Source organism: Ursus maritimus, unplaced genomic scaffold (assembly GCF_017311325.1).
Source record: "Ursus maritimus isolate PB19 unplaced genomic scaffold, ASM1731132v1 scaffold_7, whole genome shotgun sequence".
In the NCBI taxonomy this organism is placed as follows: Eukaryota; Metazoa; Chordata; class Mammalia; order Carnivora; family Ursidae; genus Ursus; species Ursus maritimus.
The window spans coordinates 70069562-70091353 of NW_024426885.1; the positions used below are offsets into that span (position 1 = coordinate 70069562).

Below are 21792 nucleotides of genomic sequence, written 5' to 3' on the forward strand. Positions count from 1 at the left end.
TTATTTTCTTCTAGTTTTATTGAGATATAATTGACATAAAACATTATATAAGGAGCATAGCATAACTTGACATATGTATATATTGCAAAATGGTTACCATAACAAATTTAGATCATCCATAGTTTCATATAATTACAAAAAAAGTATTTCCTTGTGATGACAACCTTTAGGATTTACTCTTTAGCAACTTTCCAATATTCCATACACCATTGTTAACTGTAGTCCCCATGCTGTAATTACATCCCTGGTATTTATTTATAACTGGAAGTTTGTGCCTTTTGACCATCTTCACGCAATTGCCACAACCCCCTCTTGTCCTCCCACCTCTGGCAGCAACAGATCTGATCTCTTTTTCTATGAGTTTGGTTTTTTAAGATTGTACATGTAAGTGAGATCTTACAGATTTGTTTTTCTCTATTTGACTTATTTCACTTAGCATAATGAATAGTTCATCCATGTTGCTGTAAATGGCAAGATTTCCTTCTTTTTATGGCTGAATAATATTCCTGTGTGTGTGTGTGTGTGTGTGTGTGTTTGACATTTTATTCATTCATCCATCTGCTGATGGACACTTAGGCAGATTCTATGTCTTGGACATTGTAAATAATGCTACAATGAACATGGGGGTGCAGATATTTCTTTGACATTGTAATTTCATTTCCTTCAGATACATACCCAGAAGTGGAATTGCTGGAGCATATGGGAGTTCTGGTTTTAAAAAATTTTTGAGGACGCTCGATACTGTTTTCAATAGTGGCTGCACCAGTTTCCCACTAACAGGGCACAAGTGTTCCCTTTTCTCCACATCCTCACCAGCATTTGTTATCTCTTATCTTTTTTATAATATCCATTCTGACAGGTGTGAAGTGCTATCTCATTGTGGTTTTGGTTTGCATTTTCGTGATGAGTAGTGATGTTGAACATCTTTTCATGTATGTGTTAGCCATTTGAATATCTTCTTTGGGAAAATGTCTAATCAGGTTCTTTGCCCATTTTTAACTGGATTATTTGGGGGTATTTTTGCTATTGAGTTGTATGCATTCTTTATATATTTTGGATATTAACCCCTTCTCAGAGATATGATTTGGAAATACCTTCTTCCATTCCATATGTTGCCTGTTCATTTTGTTGATTGTTTCTTTTGCAGTGCAGAAGCTTCTTACTTTGATATAGTTCCACTTGTTTATTTTTTTATTTTGTTTAGGTGTCACATCCAAAAAATCATTGCCAGGACCCAGGACAAGAGGCTTTTTCTCTGTCTTTTCTCCTAAGAGTTTTATGGTTTTAAGTCTTACACTTAAGTCTTTAATCCACTAGCACCTGAAGCAATTCTGAAAAATTGTACATTTTTAGAACCACCAGTATAGAGATTTTTTTTCTTTGAAATATTTTCACTGGTGCCTTTTGTGGTTCTGGATGTTCTCAAATATTCCAAACAGAACTTGTATCAGGATCTCACTTTCATGTTTGGAGCAGCCAAAATTCCGTTATACACTGCTTTGTAAATGATGTATCGCAAATTGACCTAAGCCAATAAGTTCATGAACAGCCCTTGGGCTCTTTGGATGGATGGTGTTAGCAAATGAATTTTTTACATAAGTAAATGGGAAAGTAGTAACCCATAACTTAGCTATCAGATAATGAAAAAAAAAAAAACCAGTTTACATCAGATTACACCAAAGATGCACACAATTATTAAGCAAATAACATTCATTAGCATGTGTGCAGAAAAAAGTTTATACAGCCTGTTCTCTAAGTTAGACAAAGTTTGGAGCACCTGGGTGGTTCAGTCACTTAAACGTCTGACTTCAGCTCAGGTCATGATCTCAGGGTCCTGGGATGGAGCCCCACATCGGGCTCCCTGCTCAGCAGAGTCTGCTTATCCTTCTCCGCTTCTGCCCCTCCCCCCCACCTGTGTGCTCTCTCTCTCTCTCCTCCCGAATAAATAAATAAAATCTTAAAAAACAAATAAGTTAGAAAAAGTTTCAGCATTCTGTTTTTTTAGGTGTTCTGACCACATCTAACACTCATTCCAGGCAGAAGGACAATATTCTAGAGCAGGATTCCATTACCTTTATAGTTACCATTGGCAACTACAAATCCTTACACCCCTTGGCTGGAAGAAGGATGGCAAACTTTGGATACCATCTCTAAGGATAAGGATTTATTGGTTCACAGCCTTGAAGTTCTCTGGGTGAAATCTGAAGCTGGTCCCTGTACACAGAGAGGAAGGAGAGACTGAAAAAAGAGGCAGACCCCTCCAGATTGGTAGGTGGCAGGTTTAATAAGCAAGGGAACTTACATATGAGGCTTGTCGTGGGCGGCCACAAGGTGAGTAAATCTCTGCATCTGCCCTTCAGAATCTTAAAAGCTTATATAGGGGCCTTAACTGGGTTCAGTAATATACACCATCCAGATGGTCTCAACACCTCACTCTCTCAAGACTGCCTCCTTGAAACAGCTCCTACCACGTGGGAACAGTGGGTAGAATGTACATTCAAAGACAGGGGAGCAGGGGAGGAACCTCCAACTGTCTGGGTCCAGCTCACAGGTCGACTGGTGCTCACATTTTCTCAATGACCTCCTCCAGCAAGGTCCCAAATCCTGTATAACCCGGATCTTTGAAATACTCTATCTGTTCCACGTATCTTGAATTCCTATCATTCCCCAATGGGAGCCCATTCCCAACCCTCATCATGCCATCCAACAAGCAAGTAATTTCACCAGTGATCACCCACTTGTGATATTTACTGCGCCCCAGAGCTGAGCTTCAGCTTTTGGATGACGTGGGTGATAGGAGGGCCTGTAGTAGCTGCCTGTGCACGTGGCCTTTACTGGATGATGCTGGCTCACCACCACACGTGATTGGAAGGGTAGGTTGCTGGCCCCAACATCAACAAGGGACTGCACACGTAGTATCACACAGCCCCTGCAGAAGTACTGAATATCATTTACAGACCTCGGAGCAAGATTTAAAGAGGACTGCTTGTGGAGGTGAGAGTACCTGGTGAGGTGGGGGCAGCGATTGCAACAGCTGACAAAGTCGCCATCCCAAACCTCCTGAGATGTCACAGCAATGACTGTATCTGACAAATGTAAACATTACGGAAGTGACGATGATTGTCCTGGCTAATATTTATTGAACACTAAAGCCTGTGCTGAATTCTTTTTTTTTTTTTATAGAGAGACTTTAAAGATTTTATTTAAGGGGTGCCTGGGTGGCTCAGTCAGTTAAGCGTCTGCCTTCAGCTCAGGTCACTATCCCAGGGTCCTGGGATTTAGCCCTGCACTGGGTTCCCTGCTCAGCAGGGAATCTGCTTCTCTCTCTCTTTCCCTCTGCCCCTCCCCACTGCTTATTCTCCCTCTCTCTTTCTCAAATAAATAAAATCTTAAAAAAATAAAATAAAATTTCCTTTAAAAAAATAAAGATTATATCTATTTGAGAGAAAGAGAGAGAGTATGCGTGCCTGTGCAACTTAACTGATTGAGCCACCCAGGCGCCCCATAAAGCCTGTGCTAAATTCTTCATATTCTTGAACTTAGTTAATCTTTATAATAACTGAGGGTGTTGTGAAAAAAGGAGGCTTAGAGAAGTTAAAGAAGTTTGCCAAGGCTCTCTACCCGGTGAGTGGAGAAGCCAGTAGTTAAGCTATTGTATCTGGCTCCGAAGCCCATGCTATTTATTTCAAAGGGGAGGGGGGCAGCGTGTGGCTTTGCAGCTGCACATGTGAGCATTATGTAGAGATTTTAGGCAACATGAACGCAGATATGAGTCAGCAGTTTGATGTGGCTGTCAAAAATAATGATTCAACCTGTAGCTCCATTGCTAATAATAGCTCGTGTCTATTAAGTACTGGCCCTGGCCACGTGCTAGGCCCTATTCTAAGTACTTTACATGTATTAACTCCTTCTGTCTTCACAACAAGCTTTCAAGGATCATCTCCTTTATACAGATACAGGAACAGAGGCTCAGAAAGGTTGAAGACCTTACCTAGAATTACAGCAGCCAGACTGTGATGATTACATGGGGAGTGAACTCTGTCCTCTTCCGACTCTGCCTAGACCTTCCCTTGGGTTCAGTAAATGTGTCTAGAAAAGCAAGGTGGGGGATGCTGAGTTCACAGAACTTCAGACATTGTTTATGTGACTGGCTCTCAGTGTGCAAAGAGTGTGCAAAGAGTGTCCACCTGGAGATTTCAGTGACATGGGAGAGTTCCCATGCCCACAAGGAGAAATGATTCAGAATCAGCATTTTTAAACAACTGTCTTGAGTGATTTTGACTTCAGGTGGTCATGATCTCTGAGGATGCTTCAGAAACACCAGTCGAAGTTTTTTCATGGCAGTCCAAGACTGGCTTAGGATGAGATATTTCAGGTACCGGGAAAGAAGATTTGTCCCAAAGTCTTAGAAAAAGGGATTAAGAAGAAAACTTATACACATGCTCATGCAGAGAGAGAGAGAGAGAGAGAGAAACATGTTGTTCCTAAGGCTTTCACAAAAGAAAGTTTAAAAATTATGTACAGTTATGGAAGATATTAAATTTTTATTTATACACCTAGGTATTGCTTGTTACTTTTTTCCTTACAATGGCTTTGTTGCTTTTATGATCATAACAGCCATAAAAATGATATATACAGTAAAAGTAATATTTTAGAGGAATACTGTGACACTGGAAAGCTGCAGAATATAATTTTTAAATTAATAGACTTTATTTTTTAGAGCAATTTTAGGTTCACAACAAAATTGAGGGAGAAGTACACAGTTCCCAAATCCCTCCCACCCCCACATACACACACAGCCTCCCACCAGCATCCACATCCTGCATGATCTTAGTATGCTTGTTAGATCATTATCCACCAAAGTCCATAGTTTATATCAGGGTTCACACTTGGTGTTGTACAATCTATGGATTTTGGTGAATGTAAAATGGCATGTATCCACCATTATAATATCATACAGAATAGTTTCACTGACTTAAAAATCCCCCGTGCTCACTCTTTCAACCCTTCCTGTCTACCACACCATTCCCCCCTACCAGGAGCCCCTGGTGGCCACTGATCTTTCTCCTATCTCCATAGCTTTGCCTCTTCCACAGTGTCATAGAGTTGGAATCATATAGTATATCACCTTTCACATTGCCTTCTTTCACTTGACAATATACATTTAAGGTTTCCCCATGTCTTTTCATGACTTCATAGGTGATTAATTTTTATCACTGAATAATATACCCTTGTATGAATGAACGTATCACAGCGTTTGCCTATTGAAGGCTATCTTGGCTGCTTCCCTGTTTGGACAATTATGATGGTGTAAATATTTGTGTGCGGGTTTTGCATGGACATGTATTTTCAACCTAATTTAGAAATTCACCAAGGCATGAGATTGCTGGAGCATATTTGGTTTCCTAAGTTTCATAAGAAACTGCAAGACTATTGCATTTCCACCATCTGTGAACGAGAGTTCCTGTTGCTCCACATTCTCATCAGCATTTGGTGGTGTCAGAGTTTTGCACTGTGTCCATTCTAGCAGGTGTGTCGTGGTGTCTCATTCATTGTCTTAAATTGTAATTGTGGGATGACATACGTTGAGCATCATTTCATAAGCCTATCGGCCATCTGTATATCATCTTTGGTGAAATGTCTGTTCAGGTATTTGGCCAATTTTTAAATTGGGTGGTTCATTTTCTTCTTGTTGAGTTTTAAGTATTCTTATTTTGAATAAGAGTCCTTTGTCAGATATGGCTTTTGCAGAGATTCTCTGTCAGTCTGTGACTTGTCATCTCATTCTCTTGACAGTGTCTTTTGGAGAGCAGTTTGTAATGTTAATGAAGTCTAAATTATTAGCATTTTTTCATGGATCACGCCGTTGATTTTGTATTGAAAAAGTTATCACCAAACCCAAGGTTGTCTAAATTTTCTCTGATGTTAATCTTCTAAGAATTTTATAATTTTTTCAATTTATGTTTAGGCTTATTATCATTGTTTTTCATGCAGATTCCCAATTGTTCCAACACCATTTGTTGAAAACACTCTCCTTTCTCCATTAAATTGACTTTCCTCTCTTGTCAAAGATGGCTTGACTGTATTGATGTGCATCTGTTTCTGAGCTCTATATTTTGTTCCACTTATCCCCTTGTCCATTCCTTCACCGGTCCCACACTGTATCATTTACTGTAGCTTTATAGTACATCTTAAAATTGGGTAGTGTCAGCCCTCCAACTTTATTCTCCGGTATTTTGTTGCCTAGTCTGGGTCTTTTGTCTCTCCATATAAAGTTTAGAATCAGTTTGCTGATAGCCACAAAATAACTTGCTGAGAGCGTGGCATTACTTTGAATCTGTACATCAAGTTGGAAAGAACTGACATATTAATATTGAATATTCTTACCAATGAACATGGGATATCTTGCATTTAGGTCTTCTTTGATTCTTTCATCAGAGCTTTGCAATTTTCCTCATATATATCTTGTATATATTTACTGATAGCTAAGTATTTCACTTTTTCTGTGTGCTCAGGTAGGTAGGTATTATGTTTTAAATATCAAATTCCTATTGTTCATTGCTGGTGTATAGGAAGTTGATTGACTTTTGTACATTAATCTTGTATCATGCAAACTTGCTATAACCAATATTTATTCCAAGTTAATTTTTGGTTGATTGCTTTAAGTTTTCTTCGTAGATGATCATGTCACCTGTGAACAAAGACAATTTTATTTCCTCCTTCCCCAAAGATACACTTTTTCATTTCCTTTTCTTACAAATTGCATTAGCTAGGACTGCAGTTGATACTGAAAAGGAGCGGTGAGAAGAGACATCCTTGCCTTGCTCCTGATCTTAGCAAGGAAGCTTCTAGTTTCTTTCCAGGAAATGCGATGTTGGCTGTCGGTTTCTGTAATGTTCTTTATTAATTTAGGGAAGTTCCCTTCTATTCCTAGTTTGCTGAGACACAATAGAATTTGAATGTAAAACATTGTCCTATTAATAAGTAGTGTGTACAATTGGATTCTGATTTTGTGAAAAATGTATTTTACAAGGGAAAAAAGAGTGGAAGGGAATACACTTATAATTCAAAGTAGTCATCTTTGGCTGGATAATGAGTATTTTCTTTACACATTTCTGTAGTTTCTAAATTTGCCCGTAACGAACCTATGTTGTTTTCTGTAACAGAAAAATAACAGTATGAAAAGTGATGAGGTGTTCTGGAGAGAATGGCTTGCGGACAGAAAAACGGATAGAGGCTAAGTAAAATGGAAATCTAAGGAGACGGACCTGATTTGGTAATTGCGTCATCAACGAGAAGGCAAGCTCTCTGAGGGCTAGACCTGAGAGAACTAGCCCCGGGGCGTAAGAAATCATTTCACCTGGGTCTCGGCTTTGCCTAGGAAATGCTATTTATTTGGCATTCCGAGCATGGTTTTTGTGGATATGGAATCAGGTTTCTGTCTTTCCAAGTAGTTTTGCCTATTGTTTTAGAAGGAGGAGAAGAGGCTAGAGAGAGAGAGAGAGTGATTGATTAGAATGAGCCGAACTACGGAACCGGGAGCAGAGTGACCTGACGAGGCACAGGAGAGGGGAGGAGGAGCGCGCCCCAAACCCCAGGTTCGGAGCGCCGGCGCCGCCGGGGCGGGCTCTGGAGCCCCGCGCACAACCGGGCGGTGGGAAGGGGGCAGCAGCGCCCCCGCCTGGCTGCGGCGCTCCCGGGCCGGGCACAGCCCGCCAGCCAGGTGCCTCGAGAGCGCACGCAGCTGCCGGCGCTTTCTCGGGTGCCGCGGTTCCCGGGCCCGCCGTGTGCCCGGGCGACGGCGACAGCCGAGGAGCCCGCCCAGCCCCGGCCGCCGGCTGCCTGCCGAGAGCGCCGCGGATCGGCTGGAGCCGGGTGAGCCGCCGCGCCCGGGTCGCGCCGCACGCCGCGGAGGCGCTCGGGGACGGCGGGCGCGGGCGCGCACAGGAGGCGCGGGGCAGCCGGCGCCGCGCGGACCCTCGGCGGGCAGTGCGCCCACCTCCCTGGGGCCGCGACTGCGGGCAGCCCCGGCCCGCGCGGCCCCTCCGCCTCAAGTCTGGGAGCTCCCGGTCCCACGCTGCCGGTGCCCATGGGGATCCGAGAGTTTCCCGGCGGCGCACCCAGGGGCAAAAGCATCGCCGTGTGAGTAGCGCCCGGGCTTGGGGGCGCGAGCGGGCGGGCGGGAGGCCCTTGGCGGCAGCCGGGATGCGGGGCAGCCTGGGGCTCGGGTAGGGGCGGCGCGCGGCGGAGCTGCTCGGGAAGTTTCGGGTATCCTCTCCCTCGCCCCAATCTGCACTGCCCCGAGGCGTCCGGGGCCGGGCGCGGGAGACGGGACCCGACGCCGAGACTGCCGGGGTCGCTGGGGTGGGTGGCGGCCGGCGGCCGGGGACGAGCGCCGGCCCTGCGGTGGCACCTGGCCCTACTGCGCCCTTGCTCGCCCTCGGGTCTGCCCCTCACCGGAATATCCACCATTCTCTCCCTCCCCGCCCACTTCCCCGCTCGGCCTCAGTGGCATGAGGAGGTCACCGGACGTCAGCCCCCGGAGACTGTCCGACATCAGCCCCCAGCTCCGGCAGCTGAAGTACCTGGTGGTGGACGAGGCTATTAAGGAGGATCTGAAATGGTCGCGCTCAGTGGAGGACCTCACCAGCGGGCCCGTGGGGCTCACGTCCATCGAGGAGCGGATCCTGCGCATCACCGGCTACTACGGCTACCAGCCCTGGGCAGCGAGCTACAAAAGTAAGACCCCCACCCCCACCCCCGTCGCCGCCACCCTCTGCCGGTCCGTCGTCCCCGCCCTTGTCCCTGGCAGCTGGGGAGCGCCCGCTGCGACGCGCCCAGCCGCCCCCCTGCTGCCCGCCCGCAGATGCAGACCCAGCTTTGCAACTTTTAGGAGACACCCGAAGACGGAGTTCTCCAGGACCTTTGGGAATTTCTGATCGGTTCTCTTACGCCCCCACCCCTTCCCACAGGCGCTTCTCTGTTCTGATCCCCTTGCTCTTGAGGTGTCGCGCAGTAGGGAGACAGATTGGAAACTCCGCGTACCCTGCGCTGTGTGGCTTCCCTGCGGATTCGAAAGTGTTACTCGCCCTGGGGTCCGGCTCAGCTGGCTTAGAGACTGACTGCAGACTTAGTGGGCCTGGATTTTCACTCTTCCCTTTGTCTCCTGGGCCCTGATGATGGTGGAGGATTCTGGGGCCTTGATTTTAAACTCCTTGGCTCCTCTTTCCTCATGTCTTTATTTGTCCTCGGTGTAGAGGTTCTGTGTGGATCATTCTAGATAATGGCATTCGGTACCGGAGAGATAAATGGTTGGTGCCAGGTGGAGCAGCTGAAACTTTTCTTTGCCAGTGGGCCCCAGCTGTTGGCTTTGGCAGTGCTGTGATCAGTTGTACAGATAGGACCTGTGTGAGCAGGACTAATTTGGTGGGCATTTCTTCCTCTCACTTGGAAGGGAGAAGTTGGCCGCGACCAGCTCTAGACACCTATAACCCTAAACCGTAATTAAATGGCCCCATCACTGTTGTCTGGCGTAGCCAAAACATTGCCGTTTACCACCCCAGTCAAGAAATGAGTACTGCTTCGTTGCATTTGTAATAAAGACTAACAGCTTAATGATTTGGGGATTTGTTTTTCCCCCTCATTGCTTGAAATTGGAACATACTTTATTGGTCCTTAGGAAAAAAAAAAAAACCAGGCTTGTGTAAATTAATCATATTTAGCTCTAAAAATATGTCTTGTTTTCTCCTAAAACCCTTGATTCTGAGCCAGAGGTCAGCCGAATGCTAGCAATTAGCTGGTTACTTTTATTTGCAGGCGGAAAAACATAGGATTTTAATGTTTTGTTTTCATGGCCTTACTTGTTTTTAAGGGACTGTGGTGATTGTGTTTAACTCTGTATAAACCTTTAAAAGGTTATCTGTGTCTCCTCCAGTCTCCTGTTTCTGCTGCTAAAATCGTAGCTGATACATTGGCTTTGGATCACAGAAGGAACGCAAGGGACCAAGTTTTCATTTAAGCAGAATGCTGGGCGTAGAATGAAACAATGCAAAAAGAATGCAAACCCGTTGGAAACCATTTCTCTTATAGGTAAAGATAGGACAGGTCCTATTTCTGCTTGCTGAATTTCTACTAGAAATTTCCTATTTCTTAGTTCTGTTCTCTGCTTTCTTAATAACTAAAGACAAATTACAGCCTTCATGGAGTCATCTAGGCCCTAAAGTCATGCAAAAATTTATCATTGTAATTTTATTTGTGACGTGGCCCCATGTGCTTTGTGGAAATTTTCACCAGGGTTCGTGACTTGGTGGGTGGGCAGGGAGCCACATCAGTGATGACTGCGTTTGGTACAAACACACTTTATAATTAAGACAGGGGACAGGCCATATGGAAGAGTTTCTTGTACCACTAGTGGATTCTTAAATATCCTCTCTCTGAGCCTTCGTCGAAGGAATAATATGAACAGACAAGGCAACAGCAATCATTGTGATTGAGTAAAGTCAGCTTGCTCCACTCTTTTTTATTCCTATGAAGATTCTTCTTTATTCCAGGGTAGTTCCTTTTTTCTAAAATGCTTTAGGTGACAACTGACATTTTGACGAATTAATTAGATATTAAGTTTAAATTTAGAGAAGCTAATGTTTTATTAATATAGTCAAAGACATCTTAGGGCAGTCCTTTGGCTGTTTGCTATTTCTATCAGAATGGAAAGAAAAAGAGGCTTATCTATATGTTGGTTATCAGTTCTTCTGTTTGTAGGCGAATAATCATACCGAGCAAGCTGGGAGACATGATGATTACGAAATAAATATTATGCTCATGGTCTGCAGAGCAGGCTGTGGGCTGCTGCACGCCTCATCCTTGGCATTATTAGGTCACCTTTCGGCCATCTTTCAAAGTGGCTTGTCTGTGTCCCCACTGAAGGAGTCTGCAGTGAGAATTTCAGACTATTTGAGAGGTGCAGGTGAGCTCCTTTTGTAGCAAGAGACATTACTGAAATAAGCAGGTATTCGTTCTTACCCTCTTAATTTTTGGTCTTTATTTTGGGCGGCTAAGGTAAATGAGGTAACTGTCAATAGTACAGAAATGACCTTTGCCGAGTATTTTCTCCCCAGGCCATGAGATGAACAAGTTTCCCCCAACACAAGGAACTTTTTGTAAGGAATTGTTGAAAAAAACAAAACAAAACTCCTAAAGGCGCCTGGGTCTGAGAGGGATGGCGTGTGTGGAGCAGTCAGCCGAGGATTAAACTAGAAACAAGCAAGTAGGATGGGTTGAGGTCCTCTCCCCAGTGGCTGAAGTCCTCCAAGCTCCACATTCCGTGTTTCCGAACCACACCGCTGGGCAGGATTCTTGGGGATTCCTTGGGTTCCTAGCTGTGAGTGTATCCAGAGCCCAGAGAGCAGGTGGTCCACAGCAGTTGCTCAGTAAATGTTTGTTGAGTGAATGTGTGCGTATGGTCTGAGACACCGGCCTCAGTGAGAGAGAACCTTCGCATGGACCTCTGTAGTGCTTTGGGTCCTTGGATTTTTTCTGCTGCCTTCCTGTCCGTTTGGAATTGCTTCCCTCCTTCCTTGTTCTGCCATCCTGACTGCGTCCTTGGCTTGCCAAACCGTAGACTAGACCAGGATTCCTGATGGCGAGCGTTGGTTTCACCCGGAGTTTCCCAAGCTCAGCACGATCGACATTTTGTACTAATTTTTCACTGGGGGCTGTCCTGTGCATTGTAGGGTGTTTAGCCGCAACCCTGGCCTCTGGCACTCCACTGCCATCCCCCCACCCATCGGTCCAACCAAAAATGTTTCCAGACAATGCCATATGTCCCCAAGTGTACCTTTGGATAAGAAGCCCTCATAACCTAATGTCAAATGTATGCTCCAAGTGAACTCTTCTGTTGACCAGTCGTGCTAACCTAAAAGGCCTGCCATCTGGATTCCTGACCTCCTGTCTTCATTTCTCCTGGACCACTTCTTAGGTTCTCATGACGCGCCTGGTTAGAATAAACAGCCTTCTGGAAGAGCCTGTTGCCTTTTCAGCTGACATGATTTGGTACCCATTCACCATAAATCGGTAGCCTGTAGAAAGTGTTTTCGAATTCAAAACAATGTGCCTAGAGCCTCTCAATGACCTCCTTTCCCCTCCCACCTTGTATCACAGCAGGACAGAAAAGACCAACTGGAATATTCTCTGCTGCCCCCTTGCTTTCCCACCACTGAGGGAGGGGTGAGGAACAGAAATCAGGAATAAGCCATCAGTATGATGGTAGCCAGGCCTGACGAAGTGGGGACCGGTGGCATTTTGACAGAGAGATGATTGAAGTAACTACTTTGCAGATCCCGGATGGAGGCTCTTATGCAGGATGAAAGAGCATTTATAAATGCTTATTTTCATCTACTCATTTAGCAAACTCTTTTGGAGCACTTACTAAATGCCAGAATACAGAGATCAGTGATGAGAGAGGAAGTTCACTGCACAGATGTGCACAGATGTGCCTTTGTCAGGAAGCATAGATCAACAAATACGTGCATCTAGGAAATGGATACACTGTTTACAGTTGGCGGGGATGTTGTACTTTGCAAAAGGTTCTCTTGATGGGTGGTTTCAAACAGGGGGCCCTTGAACATTTTTCTAGTAAAGAAACTTTTTAGAAATAGCTTTTGGGTGGGGGGGTGTGGTCATGTGTATTCCTTAAAATGAGGTACAGCTGTCTTCTGAGCAGGCTTATTAATATTACATGGTGCTGGCACTTTCTGAAACAATGCTGACGAGTTTAGTTTTAAGTCATTTGTAGAGAGGAGGAAGGACTAGTCCCAAATGACCCCCCCATGTCTAGTCCACTCTAGCCTGCAGTTGGCAAGTTGAGCCTTAGTTGGGAACATGGGGATTCCTGAGCAAAACCGTCCCATCTAGGTGGGTGGAGGTTTTATAGTTCAAGCTGAGAAAGAGGTCTCCGAGTAACTCTCCTGGTAATGAGGCAGTCTCATGTTTTGGGATCCTCCAGGTTAGAAACGCCAGAAAGGGTTTGTGTGAGGTAAGGGGGGAGGTGGTTGATGGAGAAAGACCATCTTTCTACTGTGCCGTTTCAGCCCAGACTGCGAGTATAGGTGGCTGATGTTGTTACCAATAAGAACTGAAACTGCGGCTCATAGTATAATTGAACTCATGGTGAGCAACTTCTGTTTGGTCCTCCCAGAATAGTAAAGGTCAGGTCAGCAATTCAAAAATGACCTGCTTGTAAGAGATTTATAATTTGGTTGTAAACGTTTATTCTAGATTGGAGCTTGGCATATTGAAATACTAGATTGAAAAGATTTTTAAAGGAGAAAAAGTTGGAGGTGGCAGGGGTGGGCCGCAGTGAGCAGAGAACATAAATAAGGCTTGCTAATGTCTCAGTGAGTCTGTTTTATTCCTGAATATGAATACATGTTAACGAGGTAGTAAATGGTTTTCTGAGAGTCAAAAGAATTAAAATGCAGGACTATTATCTTTTAGGGAAGCACAGTGCTCCGTATGCTCAGATCAGGGATGGGGGTTATAAACCCCTTGCATCTGGTCATGAAGGGCCATGACTCACCTCCAGGGAAACAGAGCCCAGGCAAGGGAATTTCTCACTGTACTTCAGAAGTCTCTCCTGGTCCTATTTACAAGGTGTCTGATCTAAAACACCAGTGGTGGACATTTGTCCTTTTCTCAAGCAGCTGAACACATTCAGGTTAGTTGAATTAAAAAATTAGGGGGCGCCTGGGTGGCACAGCGGTTAAGCGTTTGCCTTCGGCTCAGGGCGTGATCCCGGTGTTCTGGGATCGAGCCCCACATCAGGCTCCTCCGCTATGAGCCTGCTTCTTCCTCTCCCACTCCCCCTGCTTGTGTTCCCTCTCTCGCTGGCTGTCTCTATCTCTGTCAAATAAATAAAGTCTTAAAAAAAAATTAATACACATGTGGATGAGCGGTTGAGCTGGTAAGCATTTCACCGAGTGTGGAGAAGGCTGCTCATTTGAATTACAGCCCTGCATGCAGGTGGGGCAGCCTCAGTAGCTCATGTTGTCGGGAGAAGCGGACAAAATGGATCTTGGCAGCTGCCTTCATATCCTGGCTTCATCCCTTTGTCGCCCTGTCACCGCTGGCAAGTCACTCACCTCTGCGAGCCTCTGTTTTCTTATCTGTAAAATGGGGGATAATGTCACCACTCTTCAAGGATCGTCATGAGGAGTAAATGAAATAATGTATATATAGCATTTGGCCCTTTGCCTGGCATCGGTAAATAATCCTTCATTTTTGTTTATTCATTCAGCAAACTTTTTGAACACTTAGTGTGTGTGCCAGCATCCAGAAGGTAGTGACACAGTCCTTACCCTGGGGTCTCCCAGACTAGAGGGAGAGAGAGTGAAACCTGAAGATAGCCGACATATGGTGAAGACAGGCTTGGGGGTGATTCAAGAGCCCTTTCTCACAGTGGGGGGTGCAGGTCAGAAGCTGGAGGGGGAAAAAGCCACAGGAAGTGGATGGAGGGGACGTTTGCCTTCCATGCAGATGACTAGCATATGCACAGAAATGTGCATACGCTGCTCCTAGAAGGTAATTCAGCTTGAGGACCGTAGCCACTTGGAAATGCGGAAGATGAAGTTGGTCTGCGAGCAGAAACTGACTCGAGTGCGTTATGCTCCAGTCGTCTGACATTTGTCATCAGGAGGACCACTGATGCCTGTCCCCTTACCCACCCAGGTCCCAGGCTACGTGTCACTTCTCCAGGGAGCCTCCCTGACCATCCAGATCTGGTGAGGTGTTCTTGCCAGGGCTCCACAGTGCGGTCACTTCACATACGTGTTGTCACGACTGGTTCAGACGACTGGTTCAGACGTGTGGCTGAAACTGACAAATGGTGAGCCCTGTGCGGACTGGGCTCACGGCTGCATCCCCAGTCCTCAGTGTGGCTCTTGGCTTGTAGAACTATGGTGATTCTGTCCCCCAGTCACAGAGCATCTGTGGCACCTAAAGCAGTAAACGTTTGCTTAATGTATCAGCGAAAGGTCCTGTACACACACACACGGCTGATATGCATCTACATTTCTGTGGAGCCTTCCAGAATTATCCTGCACAGAGCATTTCTGATGGCCTTTCTCCATCCAGAAATGAGCCTCCCATTGCTCAGTGTCCTGGGTCTTCACCTTGACTCAGCTAAAAACACTGACAAGCAATCTCACTCTTCCAGCTTACATTAGCCGATGTTGTATCAGAGCATTTAGTATGGTTTTGATAAGCTCCTGTTAAAAATGATATGGAAAAAAATGAACAGAGCCCAGGGAAATGGATCAGGGGGAATTGAAAATGTGTTCTACAGACAAGAATAAAGTATCAGGGGAGGGAGAGGTAAAACGGGCCTATGACATGTCTGTATGAGAATGATGGGAGCCAACACCTTTGGGGATGTCTTCCCAGCTCGCCATCATGCCTTTCACTGCCTGGCACCACATCCTGTGGGTGGGCTCTTAGCAGCCAGACTGGCATCATCTGCCTCCTGGGCACCACAGGTTAGACTGGCATGGACTGTTGACACATGCTGACTCAACCATTAAATTCGACCTTAAAATCAGGAGGTTATGGTCTAGTTTGGGGTGGTGTTTCAAGTGGAGGAGATGCTATGAAGGGGCTCTTCTGGCTTCTGTGTGGATGGAGAGGCAGAGAAAGCTGGTCTACATAGAAGAATCAGGGAGGTGTGCAGAGTGACCCAGAGGGACCAGTGGCGATTTTCAGGACTCCATCCTGGGTGCTATTTCCCTCCTGGGTCAAGGTCATGATGCAGCTCGTCCTCCGAGCTCCAGGAGACATCATTGTGGCAATGCCACAGCCCCTTCCTGCTAAGCGAACAGAAGCTGGGTTTTGTTCTGTGCACCTGCAGATTCCCATCTGAGTAATATTTCTGAGCCACTTCTACTCAGGCCCATGTAGGACAAAACAAGGATATACATACCAAAGAATTTTCCGTTGGAAATAAGAAATCATGTCCTGACTGCTAAGATAGAAAAGGTTATGGGGCCTCTGTCACTGGAGAGACTCACTGCAGACACTCAGTAACCCCAGCTGGAGTAAGTATTTACTTATCCTGTGTTAAGGGGGTGAAGGGGATTTGTTTTTGATTTTTTTTTTTTACATGATGTCTTTTAGTTCAGTGGCAAGTGTGCGTTGATCAATAGAGTAACAGACCAGTTTTGTTTCCTTCTTTTATTGCAGAGCCTAGGAAGGAACTTGTACAGTTAGGAACCTGGGAACTGCTTTCAGTTACTGATGGTGACAAGACCTTGAACAGTTGCCTAGGACATGGGCACCCACTTTTCTCCTATGCAGCTTGAGATAGCCTTAATTTATGACAGCATTCAAAATTATAGGGAATAAATTACTCCGCTCAGGTGATTTGCAGTGTGGAAGGGTAGAGGCTATTTTGGACTCCTGAGATGTAGAGATTCGATGGAACCTCTCAGAACACTTTTCAAGTTTTGACAAATGTTTTCTGTGACATTCACATTTTCTCCTTGTCAGTCCGCTATGTATCATCTACTGTACGTGACTAGATGAGACTCTATTAAGAAATTATTTTTATCCTTTTTCACCATCTACTTCATAACAATGTTGTATAATAAAAATTTGGGTATGTCCTCACGGTTTTTTCCAAAAGGGTCAGAAGAAAGATGCTTCCTGATGAATGTGGACTTTGCTTCCTTATTTTTCTCTTTAGAAATCGAGTCTGCTCATAGTGAATGTATATTAAGATGTCCTCTTCTTAAAAAATGAATATAATTATGGCGCTAGGTGTGAAACACTTGGGTTTTCTGCAGTGTTCTCATGGTGTGCGTGTGTGGGAGTTTAAGAAACACTATTCATGGAGCAGTGCATTACACTGGCGGGCAGTACCTAGGAAGGACTCGAAATCTCCATCTCTGTACATTTTGTCTTAAAGAATAAAAGAGTTTGAAGACTATTTAAACACTGTAATCCAGAGCAACAGATTTTAAGAGTTCATCCAAACTCTTTCACTTTAAGTCAGCATTTTGTTTCATTAAATATTTAACATACAAAAGCTTTTATGTGTTTATCTGATTTTATGCAGTGGGTATGTTTTCAAAGTTACATGTAAATAAAATTATGTAATTAGAATTTATCCTAGAAAACACGAGGAAGACTTGGAACCAATGCCTGTGTAGTTGTGCGTGTTCCCTCTGTAACCTGCCTTGTATCTTATGATTCTCTGGGATGACATTGCGGACTTTCAGTGTGATGGCTGGAAGGTGGAGGAAGGATCACTTTCAAACTAGACCCCACTGCCGTCGTACTCCCTCTTGAGAAGCCCGTGGGCCAGGCAGAGGCTTCAGAAAACCACTGCACAGAATTTCAAACACTGCTCATGAAGCAGTTTATTTGTGAATGGTTTGGAAACAGATCAAACCACCATGGATGTGTATCCATCCATCGACCTGTTCCCCCCACCTACCAGTCCACCCAGTCGTACATCCGTTCATTCATTTGGACATCAGATAGTTCACTGCTTCTAAAGGGCAGCAAACATATTCACATGTAACAGAAGCAAATGTATAGTGTAGTTACAGTTTTCTGGAAAATTACACAGTGGGGGGATAAGACAGACACGTCAATTTGTAAAGTCCCATACTTTGCTCGTCTTGGGGCCATCTCACGGATGCACTATGTGTGTCTTTTTGGTGTTTCCCCAACTAAATACCTTGGGGTATTTGGGATCAGCACTGAGCAGCCTTACACTGAGCTTCTATGTGGTATTCATGATATCGGGTATTATTTTATCGTGGGGCACCATAAACGGAGCAACAGGGTAGTGAGCCACAGCGAACTTCCTTTTCTCTTCCTTTGGAAGCTTGAGCTCTGCTGCTGTAATCAGAGTTCTGATTCATTTATTTGATGTATCCCAGCCATTCAACACCTTTTTTCCCCTCTTTGGTGAAGTCATGCAAAAACAAAGATTTTTTTAACTGGGTTGATGAGATTAAGCCAGTAACCCAGCACATTTATCCCCTAATGTTTTATGCTGCAGGCATTCTGGTTCTTTCCAGTGCTAAAGAAAGCAGGCCTGAGACCTGAGACGTTCTTCCTCTTTTGACGAGGAGCCAAGCAGAAAAACACTGGCCTGGCATTCAAAAAGGCTGGGATTTCTTTCCAGTTCTACCTGTTCTTTCCCACACTGCTGCTCATTCTGCCTGTGGTTTCTCCACTGCCTGTGGTTTCTCCACTGCCTGTCGGAGAAAATACCCATGTCCACAGAAATAAGTCTTGTACACCTTCTTCCCCTGGCTGTTTAGCAAAGAGACCCAGCACTCTCGAATTCATATAGCTGCGAAGGGAGTGATGTCTCTAAAGGCCAGCTGTACTTTCATACATTAATAAACCTCAAGGTGTCCCGCTTACTGTGGCCATTACTTTATGCAATGTCAAGGATGGTGAAGACCTGGAGTTCTGCACAGTGGTTTCTTGCGCGATTGGTCCCGGAGCCTCTGCTTCCCCTTGTGTGGATGTATCTAAGATTCAGGGATGCGGTTGAGCTAAAATGTAGGCCACAGTTAGGTTGTTGTTGAAAAGAGGGCAGGGTTGCAGAGCTTCCACGTGCACTCTGGGTGCACCACCTGCCTGGCACCTCCACGTGTCTGCCAGCCCCGAAGCTCTCCAAACGCCCTCCATCGGATTCTTACAGAGGCCCCAGAACAGAGGCACAAGTGGTAAATCATTGGCCACTGGCGCTTGGTTCGACATTCATACCCTTTCCCTTCCCTGAAAGGGGGGGGCAGCTCTGAAAGTTCCAACCCTCTCATCGCACAAGGTTGGTTCCCCTGACAACTGGCCCCCATCCTGAGGAGTTCCAGAAGTCACCTCATTAACATCAACTCAGTGTGGCTGGAAGGGCCTTCTCAGCAACGAACAACCGAAGAGATGCATTTCACCTTTACTGATCTTATCAAGTAGGAAATTCCAAGGGTCTCAGGAGTCAGAAACGGCAATGAGAACCAAATATATATTTCTTTTGTTTAATTCCAGCGTAGTTAACATACAATATTAGTTTTAGACGTACAGTGTAGTGGTCAACTGTTCCATAATTTATTCACTGCTCATCATGATAAGTGTACTCTCAACCCCTTTATCTGTTTCCCCCATCCTCCCACTCCCTCCTCTCTGGTAACCATCAGTTCTGTATAGTTAAGAATCTGTTTTTTGGTGTGTTATGTATTTCTTAGTAGAAGACACAGTATCATACATAGGTATAAAAGAGATTTTTTGGCACGTGGGGAAATTTGAATGTCTACTGTTTATTAAATTATTTTATGGACTGTTATTTTTCTTGGGCTTAATATTAGTGTGGCTATGTAGGTGTCTTATTCTTAAGAGATACTGAGGTATTTAGAGGTGCCTGGGTGGCTTAGTCAGTTAGGCGTCTGACTCTTGATTTCAGCTCAGGTCACGATCTCTGGGTTGTGGGATTGAGCCCCGTATCAGGCTCCATGCTCAGTGGGGTCTGCTTCTCTCCCTCTCCTTCTGCCCCTCCTCCCAGCTCACATGCTCTTGCATGTGCTCGCTCTCTAAATAAATAATTTTTTAAAAAAGATACTGGGGTATTTAGGCCTAAAGAGTCATTATGTCTACAATGTACTTTCAAGTAGTTTAACCAAAACAAATAGGGACAGGCAGATGCAATGACGGGTGAACAAAATGGGGCAGAATTTTCATATTTGGTTAACCTAAATAATAGATACAGTGTGCTTGTTAGACTGTATTCTCAACCTTTCTTTTCACATGAACATTTTCGAAATAAAAGATGTTGTTGCAGCCGTGACGTTAACACAGACCAGGCCTCAGAGGGTCGGGTTAGAGTTATCACATCAGAACTTAGCCGGAAAGCAGGGAGGGTTGTGTGACCCGTGACAGGTTGTCTCGAGAAGGTGGAAGTTCTTCGCTTCAAAGGCAGCTTCCAGCCACACTCGGCGTTCAGCACCACCTTCCAGGTCAGACACAGCCGAAGTGTTATGGTCTGAATGTTCGTGTACGCCCCCCCCCGCCCCGATTCACATGTGGAAATCCGAACCCTCAGTGTAATGGTAGAGGGAGATGTGGGGCTATTGGGAGGTCATTGGTTCACGAAGTAGAGCCCTCAAGAATGGGATTAGTGCCTTTATAGAAGAAGCCAGAGAAGCAGCTCGCTGTCTTTGTACCATGTGAGGATTACGAGAACCCAGAAAAGGACGCTCCCCAGAACCCATACACCTGGCACCCGATCTCAGACTTCTGGCCTCCAGACTGTGAGAAATACGTTTCTGTTGTTCATAAGGCACTCGGTCTGTGGTAGCATGTTACAGCAGCCCGAACGGAGTGAGGCATGAAGGCTGCGTTTGCCTTGGTTTCCCTCCGCCACCTCCGGCCACGTTACCATCCCTCAGACTTGCTCATCACCTGGATGTGTTTATGACACAGAATGTGGTGATGGTTTTGTGGGTGTGTACCCACCCCCACACTCATCAGCTTGTATACGTCAAACATGTATAGCCTTCGTTTGGTAGTCATACCTTAATAGGGTGGTTTTTAATGAAAAACACAAAAGACATGCTCTTTGTTGTGTGGGACTTGTCTCAGGTTCCAGGATTCTTTTGATGAAGGAAACCTATTTTTTCCAGAGATTAAGAGTTCTAGCCCATTTCTCTAAGTGCTTTAACTTTATACCCTATAAAATAAAAATATGCTTGACTCTGGGGACAACTGGCCTTCCCTGAGAGTGGATAGGTACCATTGTGTCTGAGTCTGCAAAACAGGCTGCTTTCACAGGATTCATTGGCCTGTAGGGCAGACCGCATTTCCAGTGCTCAGTCTCCAGAATGCAGGCAGCTCATACCTCTCTCCTGACCAACTCTCATTTACCTTTGAGCACTTTGTCTTTCTTCATGGCTCCCAAGGATTAGGGGGAGGCCATAGAGGGAAGGCCTTTTTTCTTTATTTTCTTTCTTTCTTTTTCTTTCTTTCTTTCTTTCTTTCTTTCTTTCTTTCTTTCTTTCTTTCTAGATGGCCCAAAGGAAATTCCTTTTCATCTGCTACCTGGAGAAGGATACTCTGGTGGCGTGTGCATGTGCACATGGGAGAGGGAGAGAGGGAGAATTTCCTGGTCTCCATGGGTCAGCACACATGCTACAGACGATTAAGAATCACCATTTGCCATTCTTGGCAGAATTTACCTCGTGGTGATGAAGGCATCATTATTGCTGTTTGTGGCTTGAGAAATAAGGGCACAGAATAACGAACAGACCACACGGGGATATTACTTTGCCTCAAGGTGAACACATGAGTATCGGAGGCAATATGAGAAGTTATGAGGGTTCCTGTGTTCAAAAAGAGAAGATCTGCTCCTTGAGAACAGGGAAAAGGGAGACCCTTTCGGAATTTGCAGTGGAAGAGAGAAAGCGCAGATGCTACAGTGTGTGAAGGAGGAAGTATTCATTGTGCTGGCGTGGGGTAGTTGATTGGTTTCAAGATTAAGTATGTGCCAGGTCAGACAAAGGGTATGGAGCAGAAGGCAAGAGCAGGGTTTGAGTTCTAAGACCGTCCTCCTGAGAAGAAGCATCGTGAAAGGTGCTAAAATCAAGGGAGAAGAGATGACAGCTACTTTGTAGAGCAGTAGTAAGTGGTGGGTCGATGTCCCAGATGAGTATTAGCACTCAGATCTGTTGGATAGATGCCCCAGAGTGGAATTTCGGGACTGCAGTAGACAGCAAACTCAATTTAGAACTTTTCTGTCCC

General features: G+C 45.1%; 1 protein-coding gene across 1 annotated transcript in view; it reads left to right on the forward strand.

Moving 5' to 3' along the window:
- The first annotated feature begins 8089 nt into the window (after positions 1 to 8089).
- SLC35F3 (solute carrier family 35 member F3) overlaps positions 8090 to 21792 on the forward strand; it is a 384135-nt gene continuing 370432 nt past the window's right edge. Inside the window, exons 1-2 of the mRNA XM_040624295.1 lie at positions 8090 to 8142; positions 8510 to 8739. Of these exons, the coding sequence (XP_040480229.1) occupies positions 8090 to 8142; positions 8510 to 8739 (283 nt within the window). The remainder of the gene's footprint in view (positions 8143 to 8509; positions 8740 to 21792) is intronic.